This window comes from Anabrus simplex, chromosome 3 (genome assembly GCF_040414725.1).
Source record: "Anabrus simplex isolate iqAnaSimp1 chromosome 3, ASM4041472v1, whole genome shotgun sequence".
NCBI classification, from domain to species: Eukaryota; Metazoa; Arthropoda; class Insecta; order Orthoptera; family Tettigoniidae; genus Anabrus; species Anabrus simplex.
In genome coordinates this window covers 260,284,858-260,301,127 of record NC_090267.1, presented here as the reverse complement: position 1 = coordinate 260,301,127, position 16,270 = coordinate 260,284,858, and the positions used below count along the sequence as shown (strand labels likewise).

The following is a 16,270-nucleotide window of genomic DNA, read 5'->3' as shown; positions in this document are numbered from 1 at the left end:
CTGGAAAATTAATTACCATATCAGGAGGTACTCCAAAGCTCGGTTGCCGTCAGCATTGTTCCCCCTTCTGGAACACGGGTTTTGTGTATATAAACTACCTTAACCTCCCAGTGTAAGGGGACCGGACTAATAATGAAAAGTGTTTTCAGGTCTATAGCAGGACTGGAAGAGTGCTCAGTTAATTGATAGTTCACCAAGCTCCTCGCGTGTTCTTATTAGCAAGTCTAATAACACTTGCTATTCAAATGGAAGCGAGGAAATAGTAGTTAGGCACATTAGTATTGCACCTACCTGTTACACGGTGTGTTGTATAATAAATTTTTATTTACAAACCATATCTCGTAGTCCTTTATTGTTGGATTATTTTACCAGCGCTTTAGGGCAGCATTTACCAGGAACGAAAGCTGGTCTTGAAAGTCAAGCATGCTCTTGTTATTCTGAATACTATAATGAAAATTACTAACCGTTGAAAAGGATATATTTAGAACTTTATGTACATTTATCTAATATAAATACGACACGGTATTCTGCTTTGACGTAATTGAATACGGTACAATGAAGTGGTTTTCGTTTTGTAACTTAATTGCTTTAAGAAACATTTTCTTCATAGACAAGAGAGCTAAGAATGGGAGTCCTTCTTCCTTTTGAATGCCTTGCAAGCGTATTTCTGTGCCTTATCGTAGAATATGAGTATTCAAAGTGTATTAAGTTGTTAAATATTTTCGTACTACACCCTGTCATCACCAGAAAACGAAGCCACCTCAGTTTCATCGATCCTACTGACCAATGGGTATTCTTGCGCTGACCCTCACTGAATGAATATCTTCCATTTGTTTTTTCTTTTATTTTTCTTGTGATGAATTTCTAAATTTGACGGCGACGGTCTGGTGATATTTACAATATCGCTTTCTTTCCTGAACACTCCTGGATTAAAATATATTTGTTATAGTAAATAATACACACTTCTAACGTTTTCGGTATCCATCTTAAAGCCTTGAAATGAACACTAAACTTACAGATGCAGTCGTTTGCACACACAGTCCCTGGAAAAAACTGTTCACTTCAATATAATGCACGCTAGTAACTGCTGGCTGAAGCTCACTGGCCAGAGGCACGTTCATCCCGTTTGGTCCGTGTTTGAGCAACAAGCTAGGGCGAGGTGGAGGAAGCAGAAATGATTATGCACTGGCATGACATCAGTGTTGCAGCGAGGACTTCGAAGCTCCCATAAACGAGCAAGTGTGGGCCTTCGATACACAATGCCAAAACTCGGTATTGCCGCGCTCAAGACATATTCTGTCTGGGAAATATAAAGATCTAAATGGAATGATTATTGATGCATGCATATTTTAATAAATATTGTTCCTGTCTCAAGTAATAAGCTTGTGCAGCAAATACAGCAACCATGGAAATGTTGCCCCTTATATTTACCCTTTCCCTTACAGCCTCTATTTAAGAACAGAGACCCAAATCCTTTGTGCTAAGAAGTATGAATAAATTCTGTTTCCAGTACCTTCCTTGCGAGAGAGGAGGTGCGTGGAGTATTACGTATTCCGGAGCGGCTTCTGCTTTACAGACGGCCGGTGTAAAGCCACAGTGAACTAAGCTCCAGTTTAGAAAAAGCTAATCTCTTGAGACCATAGGTACTCACATATGGATCTGCACTCACTCACTCACTCACTCACTCACTTACTTAGCCAGTGACAACCTATATTACGAAAATTATGACTAAATAAACACTTGTGAACCCATGAGCTCATGAAATCTACACCAGTAACAGCTTTAAACAGAACAAGACCACCCTGGAGGGAAATATTTAGCAATATCAAAATGATGGATAGACACAAGAGCAGTTTATAATGCTTTTTGGTTATGTTCTTTTTCTTCACACTTTCCTAAGTGATGTCTGGTTTCTTTACACAATATTGTACTAATAACATAACACATTTAAAAATATTTTAAATGTACATACATGTTGTGGTTCACTTGTACAACTATCGCATCTGTCGCAAATATCTTTTGTACTATAGTACTAAATCTGTATTATTTAGACAGTCATGGACAGTATGCGGCAAAACACAGTACTGAAATCACACACATGCTCTTAATAGCAAGCTACTTCATTACAACATGCAAGGTGACGATGGCAACACGCATCTAACTGCGCCGGTACAGCATGCGTCTAAATCCATCATGAATCCTACAAGCCCTTGTTGGTACACGAGGAGATACAGGCCAATCTGGGACGTGTGATATCGTGTTATCAAGGTGGCCGCTGTTCGAAACCCGGTGAAAGTAAGGTTTCTAACATTAAAAACAGTCACGTTCCTGTGGTTCGCAATCCACGTAAAACTGGAGGTCCCTTGGATATAATCATGATAAAATTAAGAATCACATAAAACTGCACGCTTGCTTCTTAGTTAATTACTAAATGTACCTGCTCTGTTGGCTTTTTCGAACGATTCCACCCCGCAGGTTTCCTTAACTTGTGAGCATGGAGTGACTAGCAGGGTCTGACATTGCTTTCGCTTACTTGTGGCAACTTTCTCACTTTCATCGTCCGACCTCTTTTGGTTAACTATTCTCTTCCGACCCCGACGATATCATATTCTGAAGGCAAGGGAGTCCTTCTTTCACCTCGCACTGCCATTCATTATTTTCTTCGTTATCTTCATTATTCGAAGGATGTAGCCTTTCTCTACCCCTTTCTCCTGTATGTAAGGGGAGAATGTTTGTCTCGCATTTCATCTTAAATCGTTAACAATTACCACCAGGCATTATTAACTCTTGAGGAACAAGAATTACAGCGTACTGTAGCGTGCTCAAACACTTCACATTCTCCTTCTCCTCAAATCCGCCTGGCATTAAGTGGTGTTGACAATATGTGAAATATGACTTCCGTTCCGTTCCGTTCCGTTCCGTTCCGTTCCGTTCCGTTCCGTTCCGTTCCGTTCCAAGTGTCATTCATGAAGTGATATTTAAACTGTAAACCTTTGGGTTACAAATTAAATTCTTTTCAATTGTGAAATATCGGATTCGACCAATAGGTTTATCTGACGATTGGCAAGGCAATGATTAAAGATCGTTAGAGATATGGATATGCATGCCTTCTAGGAAATAAATATTGGGAATTAGAAAGCTGAAGTAGAGAGTTACTCCGCTTCTTCCTCTAGAAGTAGAATTCTCGATGTCCTGTCCACACTTTGTCCATGCTAAGTGTGTGTTTGTGTTTTCAGGCTGTCCGCTGGTAGCCGGCAAGATTTCCTCGCCGTGGACCCCCGCCAGCGCCGGCCCGCCGGCAGACACCAGTGGTCCTGGCTCTGACACCAAGAACCTGGACGTGGGCGACGAGGTAAGCGACGAGGTAACGTGAAAAAAAAGTTTTCATTATTAGCTGCATGCAGCATCCGCTTGGTGGAGGTCTGCACTCAAGATGTCAGGTGCACATGCTTGTCTACGAAACGGCTACTGTGAAGTCTACATGACTTGGATTACGGAGTAAGAAAAAGAAAAAAAGGCGGAATTTATTTTAATTAGAGGCTGGACTGTATGGACTATTAACCTCCAATATGTAATATATATATAAAACTAACAGAGAGAGAGAGAGAGAGAGAGAGAGAGAGTGTGTGTGTCCAGCAAAATCTACGGTAGGCAGAAATGTGAAATTTTTAACATAGTTGGGTGGAAGGGAGTCCAGGTGCACCTCGAAGCCGGATTGTACATTTTCGCTTTCATTGGGTAGTTATGAACAACAATTGATGAAAAACGTATGTTGGGATATGACAATCCAACGTTCTGTCAGTAGGACGTATAGATTCATTATCGCTAGGCGATGTACATGAGATAGGTTATTTATTTATTTATTTATTTATGCGATAGGTAATACAAGTTAAGGAACGTGGGGGTAGCGCCCAACGTTTTTGAAGTCATTACGTGTATCGTCGAGTTTCTCAAACTTGGGCCCCTACGAGAGTTCGTGGTATTCATAAAGCTGCTACACTACTGTCCATAGACTGTCAACTGGTTGGCAGCGCACAACCCTAGTTTGACTCTCTTGACACGTGACATGTGCTTTATTCAGCTTCGCGCTTCAACTGTTCGTTCTCCATAGAGTCATCACTTTCTGAACCCTAACACTTTGTTGTCCCTCCTAGGCACTCGACAACACCAGCCTCTTCCGTTTGGCGACGCTGTTATTGTTCTCGTTAACGGCAGCATCTACAATAGCGGCATGGGGAGATTCTTCGCGAATAATGAAAATAATATAACAGGAAAATCATCGCTCGCGCACACATCAAGAAATCAGTCTTTCTTAACTTTCCTCTCCAAAATTGCTCATAGGAATGCTAATTAGGCTATATTCATTCTTTTAGGTCTTATAATAATAATAATAATAATAATAATAATAATAATAATAAAACATTTTTAATACTTTTACGGGTTTTGGAGACGCCGAGGTGCCACAGTTTTGTCCGCAGGTGTCTAGCAACATGAGTCTGGCATATTTAGAGACCTTCAAATACCACCGAGGCGAAATCGGGGCCGCCAATGTTGAAGGCGGCACAAACATCCAATCCCTCGAGCCAGAGGAATTAATAATATAAAGTTAAAATCTCTTACCCGGCTGGGATAGAAACCGGCACCCCTTGAACTAAATGCCAGCAAGCTAACCAGTTCCCAAGGAGCCGGAAATAATAATAATAATAATAATAATAATAATAATAATAATAATAATAATAATAATAATAATCTGCCTTCGTGGTACTGGGTTGTATATTGAAGTTCCGATCCCGAGGGCATGCAGTTCCATTTTCGCCTCTGTGGAAGATTTAAAATTTTGTGTAAATTCTCAGCCTCATTACGCCAATTGAATAGAGGTGGGTTGAAATCCCAGTCCTTGGCTGTCCTCGAAGTGGTTGCACTCTTCAGCTCGACACAAATGCTGACTTGTTTAACCGCTCCTTCCAAATCTTAGAATGCTTCATCCCTGAAATATACTCCCTCCCCCCTTTGACGCTTAACAGGTGTGGACTCTTGGACTAGTCCTCTTCCTCAGTTGTAGCCAAGATTGTGACCAGCTCTGGGCCATCATCTCATCAGATCCCTGATTGCCGACGGTCTAAGACGAAAAGGTTACTCAGCTTAGAAGGTGCATGGTCTCTTCGCTGACGGGAGCATCAGACTAACAGAAGTCATCGCTATGGAACCTCGCAAAACAGTAGGCTACATAATCGACCCGACAAATGACCAGCCCGAGGAAGTTGATCTGAAGGGGGAAAAAAAAAAAAAAAAAAAAAAAAAAGCCACGATTCTATAAAACCACAGTACCTTTCTACAAATACAAGCTTAAGTGTACAACAGAGGTGCTCACACTGGACATTCCGTCCCGCGGGCGCCCAGGGCTGTAAGTGGGCGGGCAGGCAGGCGATTGAGCGTACGCTATTCAACCACAGTGGCGTTGTGGCTACGTTACAGGCCGTGAAGGTTGGGCGAAATTCTCCCAGTCACTCCCAAATAATAAGACCCTTGTTTACTAGTGTTACGACTTAGCTCACCTTATCTTGGTTGTATTCGGTTTCCAGAGTATGTTGGCTAAACTGTCGAATACTTTGTATCAACTGAACTCATGTTGAAGGCACATGGTACTGTGATCTTTTCTTACTCACTGTTTAGCTGCTCACCTGTTTAACACTGAAGGTGACCCGTCATGGCATGCCCTCTTATCTTATCTGAAGGCGACATACTTCCGTGATTTATGAATAATTGCATTCCGTAGTGGTGTTAATGAATGTTTCCTAATTGTTTAAGCCAGTCTCAGAGATGTCTCCGAGCACGGCTCTGGGTCTGGAGATTGAAGAGCTTCTCGCCGACTGGCTGGTATGTCTGTGTACTTGTAGTCTTAGAACGCGAGTAGCCATGCTTCTTCGATAATGCATAACGATGCTTGTTGGGTTCGAAAATGTGTGCATACATTTGGGACCTGTATATTCTCAGTGCTCTTTCATATTTCGTCAAGTTTTAATTAATTAGTGCCGGTCTGGTTCGCGTCATCCTTTCGCAGCTGTGACCTCTTATGGAATGATTAGGTATCCAGAAGAGAGAGGTTTAATCCCACGACACCGCTGCATTCAGAGACTAGAGAGTGTACATGTGCTGTTGCCGGAATGAGTGGCTCAGACGGTAGAATGCTGACCTAGAGAGTCCATGTCGGCGGGTTTGAGTCCAGTGGTATTTGAAGGTGGTGAAATACATCATACAAAAACGTTTTCATTTCGTCCCTGAAGGGGACGGCGGCTCTCCAAGACTGTAACGCCGTCTCTCAGGCCAGGGAGATGTGATACGGTGAAGGAGATGTTCGTGGAAGGTGAGGGGGCTGGGGTGGCAGCCTTGGCTTATACTGGGAACTGTCCCGGCATTCGCCATAGTGCAGGGGAATGTCGGTACATTTGCCGGCACATAAAATAACTCCTGCAGTAGAAAATTCCCGCAGATTGACGTGTCTGAAAACCATAAAAGCAGTTAGTAGGACGTAAAACTACTACTACTGTTGGTCTTTCTCCGAGAGACCACGAGACAATTTCATTGCTTCATCCTTTGTTGTTCCTCCTCCCTCCTTCAACACTCCTTTACCTGCTCACTATGCCTCCCTTTCCTCTCCTCAGATCAGTGTGAGCCTCTTTTTCTTTCCCTCGCGACCTTGGAATCCTTCCATTTTTTATACTTTCTTTCTAAATATCTCTCTCTCTCTCTCTGTTGCTTCTTCTTCCCTTATATTATTTCTTTGACTTCATGAATCCAGGTTGTTGTTGACTTCTTGTTCCAAAGATATTTGAAGATCTGTTTGGTTAACCTGTTGTCATCCATTCTGTTTAAATGTCCAAAAAATAACAATCGCCTCTTCCGCATTGTATACAATACAATACAATACAATAGATTTATTTTGTCTGGCAAGATTAAGGCCATTAGGCCCTCTCTTCCATCTAACCAGAAAAGACAGTTTTTACATGTGCAAAATTGAAATAAGTACACTTACAATTGAAACATCTTGCAACTACTAAACAATAAAAAAAAAGGAAAAAAAATAGGAGAATGATGATGATGATTATTTATGTTTTCTATGTTCCGGTATATTTAAACATTACTTCTTGATTCCCAGAGTTCTGTAGTTCTTAGCAGGACGAGTATTTTCCGTATAATTTTTCTTTCTAGTATTTTTAATTTATTCAGGTTGTAATTAACTACTGGACATTCACTCACGTAGAAGCATTCCGGTTTGACTGCTGTGTTGTAGGGTTTTATTTTGACGTTTTTAGATAAATACTTTTTGTTGTAGATGTTCCTAGTTATACCGTATGCTCTTTCCATCCTGTGTATCCTTTCTTCTACAGAGAATTTTTCCAAACCATTTTCTTGAATTGTTTCTCTCAAATAGTTAAATTTCATTACCTTCTTTATTCGACAAATTTCTGTTACTAGAAATTCTGGAGCATTTTTTTTATATTTGTCATACATTTGGTTTTTTCTACAGAAATTCTTACACCTGCTCTGTTGGCCTGTTTCTTCCGAGAGATTGACTTGTATTGCGGCATTTTTCAGGTTTTCTGAAAGTATGGCAAAATTATCTGCAAATGCTGGACAGTATATTTCAACACTTCCGTTCTTTATTCCCAGTGTTATTGGTGATAGCTTGTGTTTTTTCAGTTTTTCATTCCAAATTCTTACTATTTTCTCCAGGACGCAGTTGAGTAGGAGTGGAGATAAACCATCACCTTGCCTTACGCCTGTTTTTATTCTAAACGGTTTAGATATTTCACCCATAAATTTTACTTTTGATGTGGTATCTGTGAGGGTTTCACCGATTAGGTTGGAACGTCAGACTGTCCAGACTAGAAATTCTGGAGCATTTTTTATATTTGTCATACATTTGGTTTTTTCTACAGAAATTCTTACACCTGCTCTGTTGGCCTATTTCTTCCGAGAGATTGACTTGTATTGCTGCATTTTTCAGGTTTTCTGAAAGTATGGCAAAATTATCTGCAAATGCTGGACAGTATATTTCAACACTTCTGTTCTTTCTTCCCAGTGTTATTGGTGATAGCTTGTGTTTTTTCAGTTTTTCATTCCAAATTCTTACTATTTTCTCCAGGACGCAATTGAGTAGGAGTGGAGATAAACCATCACCTTGCCTTACGCCTGTTTTTATTCTAAAAGGTTTAGATATTTCACCCATAAATTTTACTTTTGATGTGATATCTGTGAGGGTTTCACCGATTAGGCTGGAACGTCAGACTGGGGGATTCAAATGGGAAAGAAGTCCAGTACCTCACCCAGGCGGCCTCACCTGCTATGTTGAACACGGGCCTTGTGGGGGTTGGGAAGATTGGAAAGGATAGACAGGGAAGAGGGGAAGGAAGCGGCCGTTGTATCATCCCGGCATTTACCTGGAGTAGAAGTGGAAAACCACGCAAAACCACTTCGAGGATGGCTGAGGTGCGAATCGAATCTCCCTCTACTCGGTTGACCTCCCGAGACTGAGTGGACCCCGTTCCAACCCTCGTACAACTTTTCAAATTTCGTGGCAGATCCGGGAATCGAACCTGGGCTTCCGAGGGTGGCAGCGAATCACACTACACCACAGAGGTGGACTACGCCGCTATATACTAATCAAATGACAATGAACGTAAATACTGAGTTTCAAAAAATTCGGTCAAGCTGTTTTATTGTGATATTCATTCAAACAACCAGGTAAACAGGCAGATAAACATTGAACTGAACCCGCTTTTCGACGTTAGTATACCTATAATAATAATAATGCTATTTGCTTTACGTCCCACTAACTACTTTTACGGTTTTCGGAGACGCCGAGGTGCCGGAATTTTGTCCCGCAGGAGTTCTTTTACGTGCCAGTAAATCTACCGACACGAGGCTGACGTATTTGAGCACCTTCAAATACCACCGGACTGAGTCAGGATCGAACCTGCCAAATTGGGGCCAGAAGACCAGTGCCTCAACCGTCTGAGCCACTCAGCCCGACGTTAGTATACCTAACCGAGAAAAAAGTATGAGGCAAAAAAAGTATACACTTCTTCTTCTTCTTCTTCTTCTTCTTCTTCTTCTTCTTCTTCTTCTTCTTCTTCTTCTTCTTCTTCTTCTTCTTCTTCTTCTGGAAGTGCTATGTCCTCAATGGACGTTGGCGATCAATCTGGTGCAAGCCTCCCTACTACGAGCTGTTCTACGTAAACAAGCCAGCTGATTATGAAGATGACCACTGGCGGAGGTTTCCCAACCAGGAAATGCGTCGTCCCCCAGGGCCTCTTCCTCCATTTACTTATCCTTGAAGTATTAGTTCAACTAATACTTACGGATTGTCCGTAATTATTACGGATTTCACCTCACGATTACGGAGTTATGGTCAGAGGGGAAATTATTACAGAAAAGGTGACATTATCACAAAAATATAATTTCCGACGGAAACAAAAGAAAACGAAAAATGTTGAGTCCTTTCGAGGCTTTCTCCTAAATCGACTTTATTTCAACGCTTGTGAGTTGGCAACGATACTTATTCGATCGTGACTTCCTTTTGCTACCCATAAGCGTTGTAAAATTAATTGTGAATGAAGGAGCTCAGGCGCTGCTCTTCTCCACTATAAATCATTCAGTAATGTTGTATTTGCTGTGTTAAGTGTATCTGACAGTTGACAGAAATATTGAGAAAGAAGTGAGGCCTACATTAAGCACATCTGCACTGGTATCGCTTATGGTTCAGAAAACGAAAATGTCATCACAGTTGGAAGGATGCTTCAAGAAAAACTACACTGAAAAGCAGCTGCTGCGTGAGAAACAAGCGACAAGGAATGTTTTATCACGGAACCAACAGGTTGCGTGCAAATGTTATTGTGTAATATGATATACAGTACTTTTCGATAGATTGCTAGAGGGAAGGGCAAAAGGGGTGTGTCATTATCAAGAAGGAAGGCATATGCTTTGGACTTGACTCGAAATTTTACTCGGGGACGGAGGGCAATTACTGATAATCCACCTGGCACCTCTGTAAGTTGTATAAACGAAATTGCAGTTTCATTCATATCATCATCATCATCATCATCATCATCATCATCACCACTAATCGATTTACTCATTTCTGAGTGCCGTGATCCCACTGGTTTTGTCTTCGCTGGTCACATCTCTGCTGTATCGTCGCCCTCCCGGACGATCTTCAGTTTTCCACAGAGCACATTGGTAAGATAAACCGATGGTAGTCTTCACCTGTCCAATCCATCTGGTTGCAGTCCTTTCACCGCGATCTACCGCCCTCAACGTTCCTTTCCATGATCAACTTTTCTAGATTTTCTCCAAGTTTAATTTAAATAATATCTAGCTGAAACCCGTCAAACCGAGCTCGATAGCTGCAGTCGCTTAAGTACGGCCAGTGTCCAGTAATCGGGAGATAGTGGGTTCGAGCCCCACTGTCGGCAGCCTTGAAGATTTTTTTCCGTGGTTTCCAATTTTCACACCAGGCAAAATGCCGAGGCTGTACCTTAATTAAGGCCACGGCCGTTTCTTTCCACTTCCTAGACCATTCCTATCCCATCGTCGCCGTAAGATATATCTATGTCGGTGCGACGTTAAAAAAAAAAAAAAAACAACCCAAACCGTCAACACATGACGGTCGATGGGGTAAATATTTATTAAAGGATTTCCTTATATACAACATTCCTTGTACTTTATTTTTTTATGTCGCACCGTCACAGGTAGGTCTTACGGAAGGGGGAAGTAAGCGACCGTGGCCTTAATTACGGCACAGCCCCAACATTTGCCTGGTGTGAAAATGGGAAACCACGGAAACCCATCTTGAGGGTTGCCGACAGTGAGGTTCGAATCCACTATCTGATAGCTACATGACCCAAACCACTCAGCCACTTGCTCGGTTCATTCCTTTTACAATTACCTTTTGGTACGATTGCAACTCGCTCTCTTGACATTGCAACATTTAACTGGCCATGGCTGAAAACTGGCTGAGGTAAATAGAGACCGTCACGTCCCTTGAGGTTTATTGATCGTGATACAAAATTCCTAGCGAATTGGAAATTGATGCCTCTTGAAAGAAAATGGGAGTGTTTTATCGGATACTGTTAAGTCAGTTCGAGGGATTAGAGCTCTTTGTCCAGCTTCGTCTCCACTTATTATTTCCAAATCTAAACAATTTTCGTACATACTTCTTAGAATTAGGCTCTAATCTGGTTCCGTTTTAGGAGTCGTTGGGAAACGTTTCGATTTCTAAGGAGCATAACTACGGCTCCAATTTTTTGAATACGAATATGTGGAGGCTGGTAGTTCAGTAACATTTGATCCGTCACCATCTACAGCGGGGTAATCGCAGTTACCGTTTACTTGCAAAAAATCAGCGAATTCCAGTTCTTGTGGTTTTGCCCGCATTTTTTAAAATGTAATCGGCGTGTTTTGAAGAAGGGTGAAAGGGGAGTATTTCATACAATTATAAATAAATAACTGTTTGGCGATAACCATGTGGCAAAACAGGTAAAACCTTTATATCTCCCTCAAGAGCAATAATTTTCTCACCAGAAGAATGGAATGTCGTTACCTATGATCTATTTTAGGAGACACATTAATAAATCACTATTTTCCATTGGGGATTTATCCCATATTGAACCGTGCAAACCGAGTATCGTCAACTGCTTTGGAATTTAAAACTGAGTCTAGTCATAATCCCATAACACCCTCTCTGCCCCTTCGTCGACAAGTCCATCATTATCCTAGGAAACCTGTCCTCGGATTCGCCTCACACGACTCCGCCGCCGAAGTCGGTTCATACGTACAACTTCATCCATCGAGTTCATTCCTAACTTTATCTCCTCGTTCCGAGTGCCCTCCTTCCATTCCCCCCATATTTAAACCAGGAATCATTCTCGCTACTTTCTTGTCTTGTCGAGGTAATGGATAAGACATTCTGAGTCTACTTAGCTTTCGTTCCCGTCATGTGTCTGACGTCCCTTCAAATGCTGTAGATTTTTATGAGACGCCGAAATGTCGAAATGCTATCCCGCAGGGTTGTTATTTTTTCGGGCGGGACTCTGCGACTGGGAGTTGTTGCATTTAAAGCTAAAAATCCACTCATCTCAGTGGGAATAGAGCCTGCCCTTGCGAACAGAAAGGCATAACAGTGAATTGTAACTTGACATATTTGCAGTGGGGGAAGTAGTATTGACAAATTGATCTAACTACTGTGAAGCTGTTGTTGAAAAATTGTTAATTTCTACAGCTCTCATTATTTCATTTATCGAACAGCGGAATAACAAAGCTTTCAGTAAGTTTGCGTGGAAATAGAAAGGAAATAACTATTTAGTATTCACCATTAAGAATAATGACGACATATCCTCGTACCGTCTTTGGAACCCTGTGTCTCAATTGTCAATAATTGTTCGTATTTCGACGTTTAAAGGGCAAGGAGAAGTAGGCCTACGTAGCCTCGTCTCTTAAGTGTTCATGTATTTCGGTTTCTTCACTTCTCAAAACCACCTGTAATTGTTTCCAGTTGAAGGATTTGATAACTCGCGGTTGCAGTATTATGTAAAGGTAATGCCGTTTCAAGAATTCTACGCATTCCATTGTGGTATTAAAGCGCACTATCGCGAATTGTATTTGGGTGAAAACACCTTTGTTTGCCTCTGACGGTTTAATGGTTCTTGGATGCATTCCATCCTTTTGTAGACTTTGAACCGGCGTAAGATTCTCAACTGGAGTATTCTTAGTGTTCTATTCGTAATTCGCACTCCAACTAGCAATACAAGTACCGACTTTGTTTTCATGGGGCGATCTTTTCATTGTTCCGTTACAGTTTGGAACAAAAATTGAGGAAAATATTGGGAAACAAAGAGAAATTTCAGTACTGTGAAAAGGAAAATTGTTAAATTCAAACTGATAATTCTGCCATGAAGTACCTGAACACTGCTTCGACATTGCTCACCGCCCACTACCTCTTTCGTAGTAATATCGTTATCTGTTTGTATTTCTTCATTTACCACTCTCTCATCACTGCTCTCCGGCAGTATTGTTACAGTATAGTATTTTTTATCCGATTTGGTACCCAAGATGAAGCACTGGAGCGTCACATTCAGATACATGAGTCTGGGATAGTATTTTGACTTAATTTCAACATTCAGAAATCCGATCTAACTCTGCCAAGTTTGATCGCGAGATCTTGGGATCTAGATAGAGGACAGAACTCCATCACTCATCTACAGAGGAACATCTTGCGATGGTCTGTACTGTGTATAATTTCTACGGTGATTGTAATCCATCGGCGATTACATGTCATATCACGAAGCCCTTCACAAACAAGTGTCATTTAAAGTGAAAAAGTCAACGGTCGGTCGGTTGGTTTTATTGCGTTAAGTGGCAGTTGAAACCTCTCTCAATTTTTACTTACGTTGAGAAACAAGATGAGCTTTCATATTTCGAATACCCATAAATAATGGCTAAAGAAACTAAGGACTATAAGAATTGATTATTTATTTTACTTATTAACTTAGAATACGTGCTTCTTGGTCTAAAACAACACAACAGCTTTATAGCCAAGGCTCGACAAATATTTTATCTGACCTAGGCGCAGATTCTAAAAACCAGACGCAATAATAATACAAATACAGGATGCATAGGCCTACATGTTTTGGCCTTAAATTGTAGTTACTGTTGTAAAAAAAGTGTACAAACTTAACTTAGTGTGCAAGCTATCCCCCGAAGATTACAAGTGTACAGGCTATCCCTCGACCATTCATGTAAATAACCATTAAATTAAGACTGACCGACCTCATTGATACCTCAAATTGTTATTTATTAGGATCATTAAACAAAACCTTCTCTTACAAGAAACACTTGACGCAGTACGAAGTAACGCGCCTAAAAGCGAAAAGCTGTTGATTTTTGACACGATTTTGCTCAAAAGCTTACGTAACTTCATTCCCTTGTCAAACACTTTGAATTCATATCATTCGTGTTCAGTGCTTTGCTTTACTTTTTCGAAGTTCATGGTAGAAACCGCAAGTTGCTTCTTGAAATTCTACGCCAATGCTTTAATCTCTTTTCCATCCATCCACATACAAATCAGTTCTACTTTAGCAGATAATGATAATAATAAAAAATAATAATAATGAAAAACCTACAACCTGTGTTCCAGCCATTGACCGGGTCATGGAATGAATGAATGAATGAATGAATGAATGAATGAATGAATGAATGGATTGAATCATATATAGGCTATTAGTACGATGGGGCTGCCACTCCCAAAGTTATTTATTAATGACTGATAAATAATAATAATAATAATAATAATAATAATAATAATAATAATAATAATAATAATAATTGTTCCGGGGTATCTGTGGAACGCAGAAGTGAAAGAAGGTGCGGGCTTGAATGGGTCTAACTACAATATCAAGAATTGATTTAAAACTTTAACGAAGGTTATATTTCTTTTAGGACTTCAAACTTAACAGTGAGACATCAGGCACAATGACAAACTTGAAACAAGACAAGGAAAATAAAAAAATTAGTGATGTTTACAAATCCTAGGCTTCAAGCCCCTCGCTTTACAATTCCTGAGCTCCCAGCCCAAATTTACAAAAGAGCAAAAATTTATTCAAGGGCAGAAATCCCCTAATTCATGGAGCATTTGCTCCCGAAATACAATTTTGCCTTCTAGAGGCACTCGTTAACCTTACAAAATCTTTGAAAAAGAGCTAACAGGCCTACTCAAGCCTACTCAAGGTAATCACTGGCCTCTCAAGGCACAACTTACAATTGGAAACATGATTTTATACAGGGGTATTTAATACCCAACCTACGGGGCCTTCATGGACAAGAACAAGTTAAATAACTGACCCGAACACAAAAGGAATGGAGGCATACACTGCGCTCCCAGACAATGAAAACTTAAAAAACCTTAAAGGGCTCTAGGCCGATGAAACAGGGACTATTCCCAAACTACTGAGGTGACTCGTATAGAAATTACTTTACCACATTACAGAATGAAAAACAGTTATAAAACGTAGTCACCTCAAACCAAGATGAAGGGGAGCTCGAGAGGGTAATTCACTTTCTATCCCCGATTTACAATTAAAGGGTTTACGAAGTTTTTACATTAGCCGAAAGATGATTTACATTTTAGAAAAGTTGGTTACATAGTTAATGATTCGGACCTTTCCCTCGGATTAAACTGCGGAGGTAGCAAGAAAGAATAAAGTTATGTGGCCATTACCTTGTAGATGTTCTAGCTGCCGACGAAAGAGGCCACCCGCCTCCCGCTTAACACACACACTCAGAAATATGACGATCAGTTGGCCAAGAAACGTGAAAAGTCGCAGTTTATAAACCCTCAGGGAAGGTTCGAGATCATTCAAGACTAAACTAGCCACACCCTCTCAATTTTATTGGTTTATTTCAAAAGTAACACTCAAAATCGAACAAGAAGCCTGTGATAGGTTGAAAATCAATTACAGAAATTAGTGATTGGCTAGATTCAAAACTGGCGGAAAGAAAAAGGAAATATTGCCAACCCAAAAATAAATGAACATCAATCAGTTACAAAAACCTAGAAATACAAAACTTCCTTAAATTATAAGTTCTTTCACGTTGCACCAGGGTGCATGATCATAGTTTTTGGTGGTGTCATCTATGGAAGAATGTCCAAACTTCTTGATGAATATCAAAACGAAACAAGGAGAAATTCACTCAGGTTAGGAAACTGCACAATAACAAAATTACATAATATTTCGGTGGTGACATCATCTGCTTAAAGTTCCTGTTGCATTAGTTTCCACTTTAGTTCGATAGAGGGGTTCATTTAGGCGCTAATTTGAATGCGCGGCGTTGAGATGTACCTCCCGGTAAAATAATAACAATATAACTTATTATTCCGAGTCCTGTGTGTAGCGCATGCGTCTACTCTGCCATGTTCGTATTCCATTCAAGCCTCGATAAATGGCTGTGGAATCAGATTTACTGTAATTTGCCCGCCCGTAGTTTGAGCGTACCGGTCACACGAAAACATGCATAAAATAAAAACTAATGGAGATAGTTCACTCAAATGCATGACATTGAAGGTTATGACTTACCCATTCTTCATTCCTTGAGTGACTGCTGGCTGTGGTACAAATGTTTCATTAGAAATAATTTCAAAAAGAGCGGATATGTGTATTCTAAAAACATTTCGTAATTTAGGACGGTGGGCGGGCTATATATTTTTCTTAAGTAC

At 40.6% G+C, this 16,270-nt stretch overlaps 1 protein-coding gene across 7 annotated transcripts in view; it reads left to right on the top strand.

Annotated features, from left to right (window-relative positions):
* sd (TEA domain transcription factor 1 homolog scalloped) overlaps nucleotides 1-16,270 on the top strand; it is a 645,214-nt gene that overhangs the window by 542,154 nt on the left and 86,790 nt on the right. For 6 of the 7 annotated variants that reach the window (XM_067144329.2, XM_067144327.2, XM_067144330.2 and 3 more), the window contains one exon: nucleotides 3,237-3,364. In XM_067144329.2, coding sequence (XP_067000430.1) covers nucleotides 3,237-3,364 — 128 coding nt within the window. The remainder of the gene's footprint in view (nucleotides 1-3,236; nucleotides 3,365-16,270) is intronic. The other variant, XM_067144328.2, reaches the window with a different exon arrangement.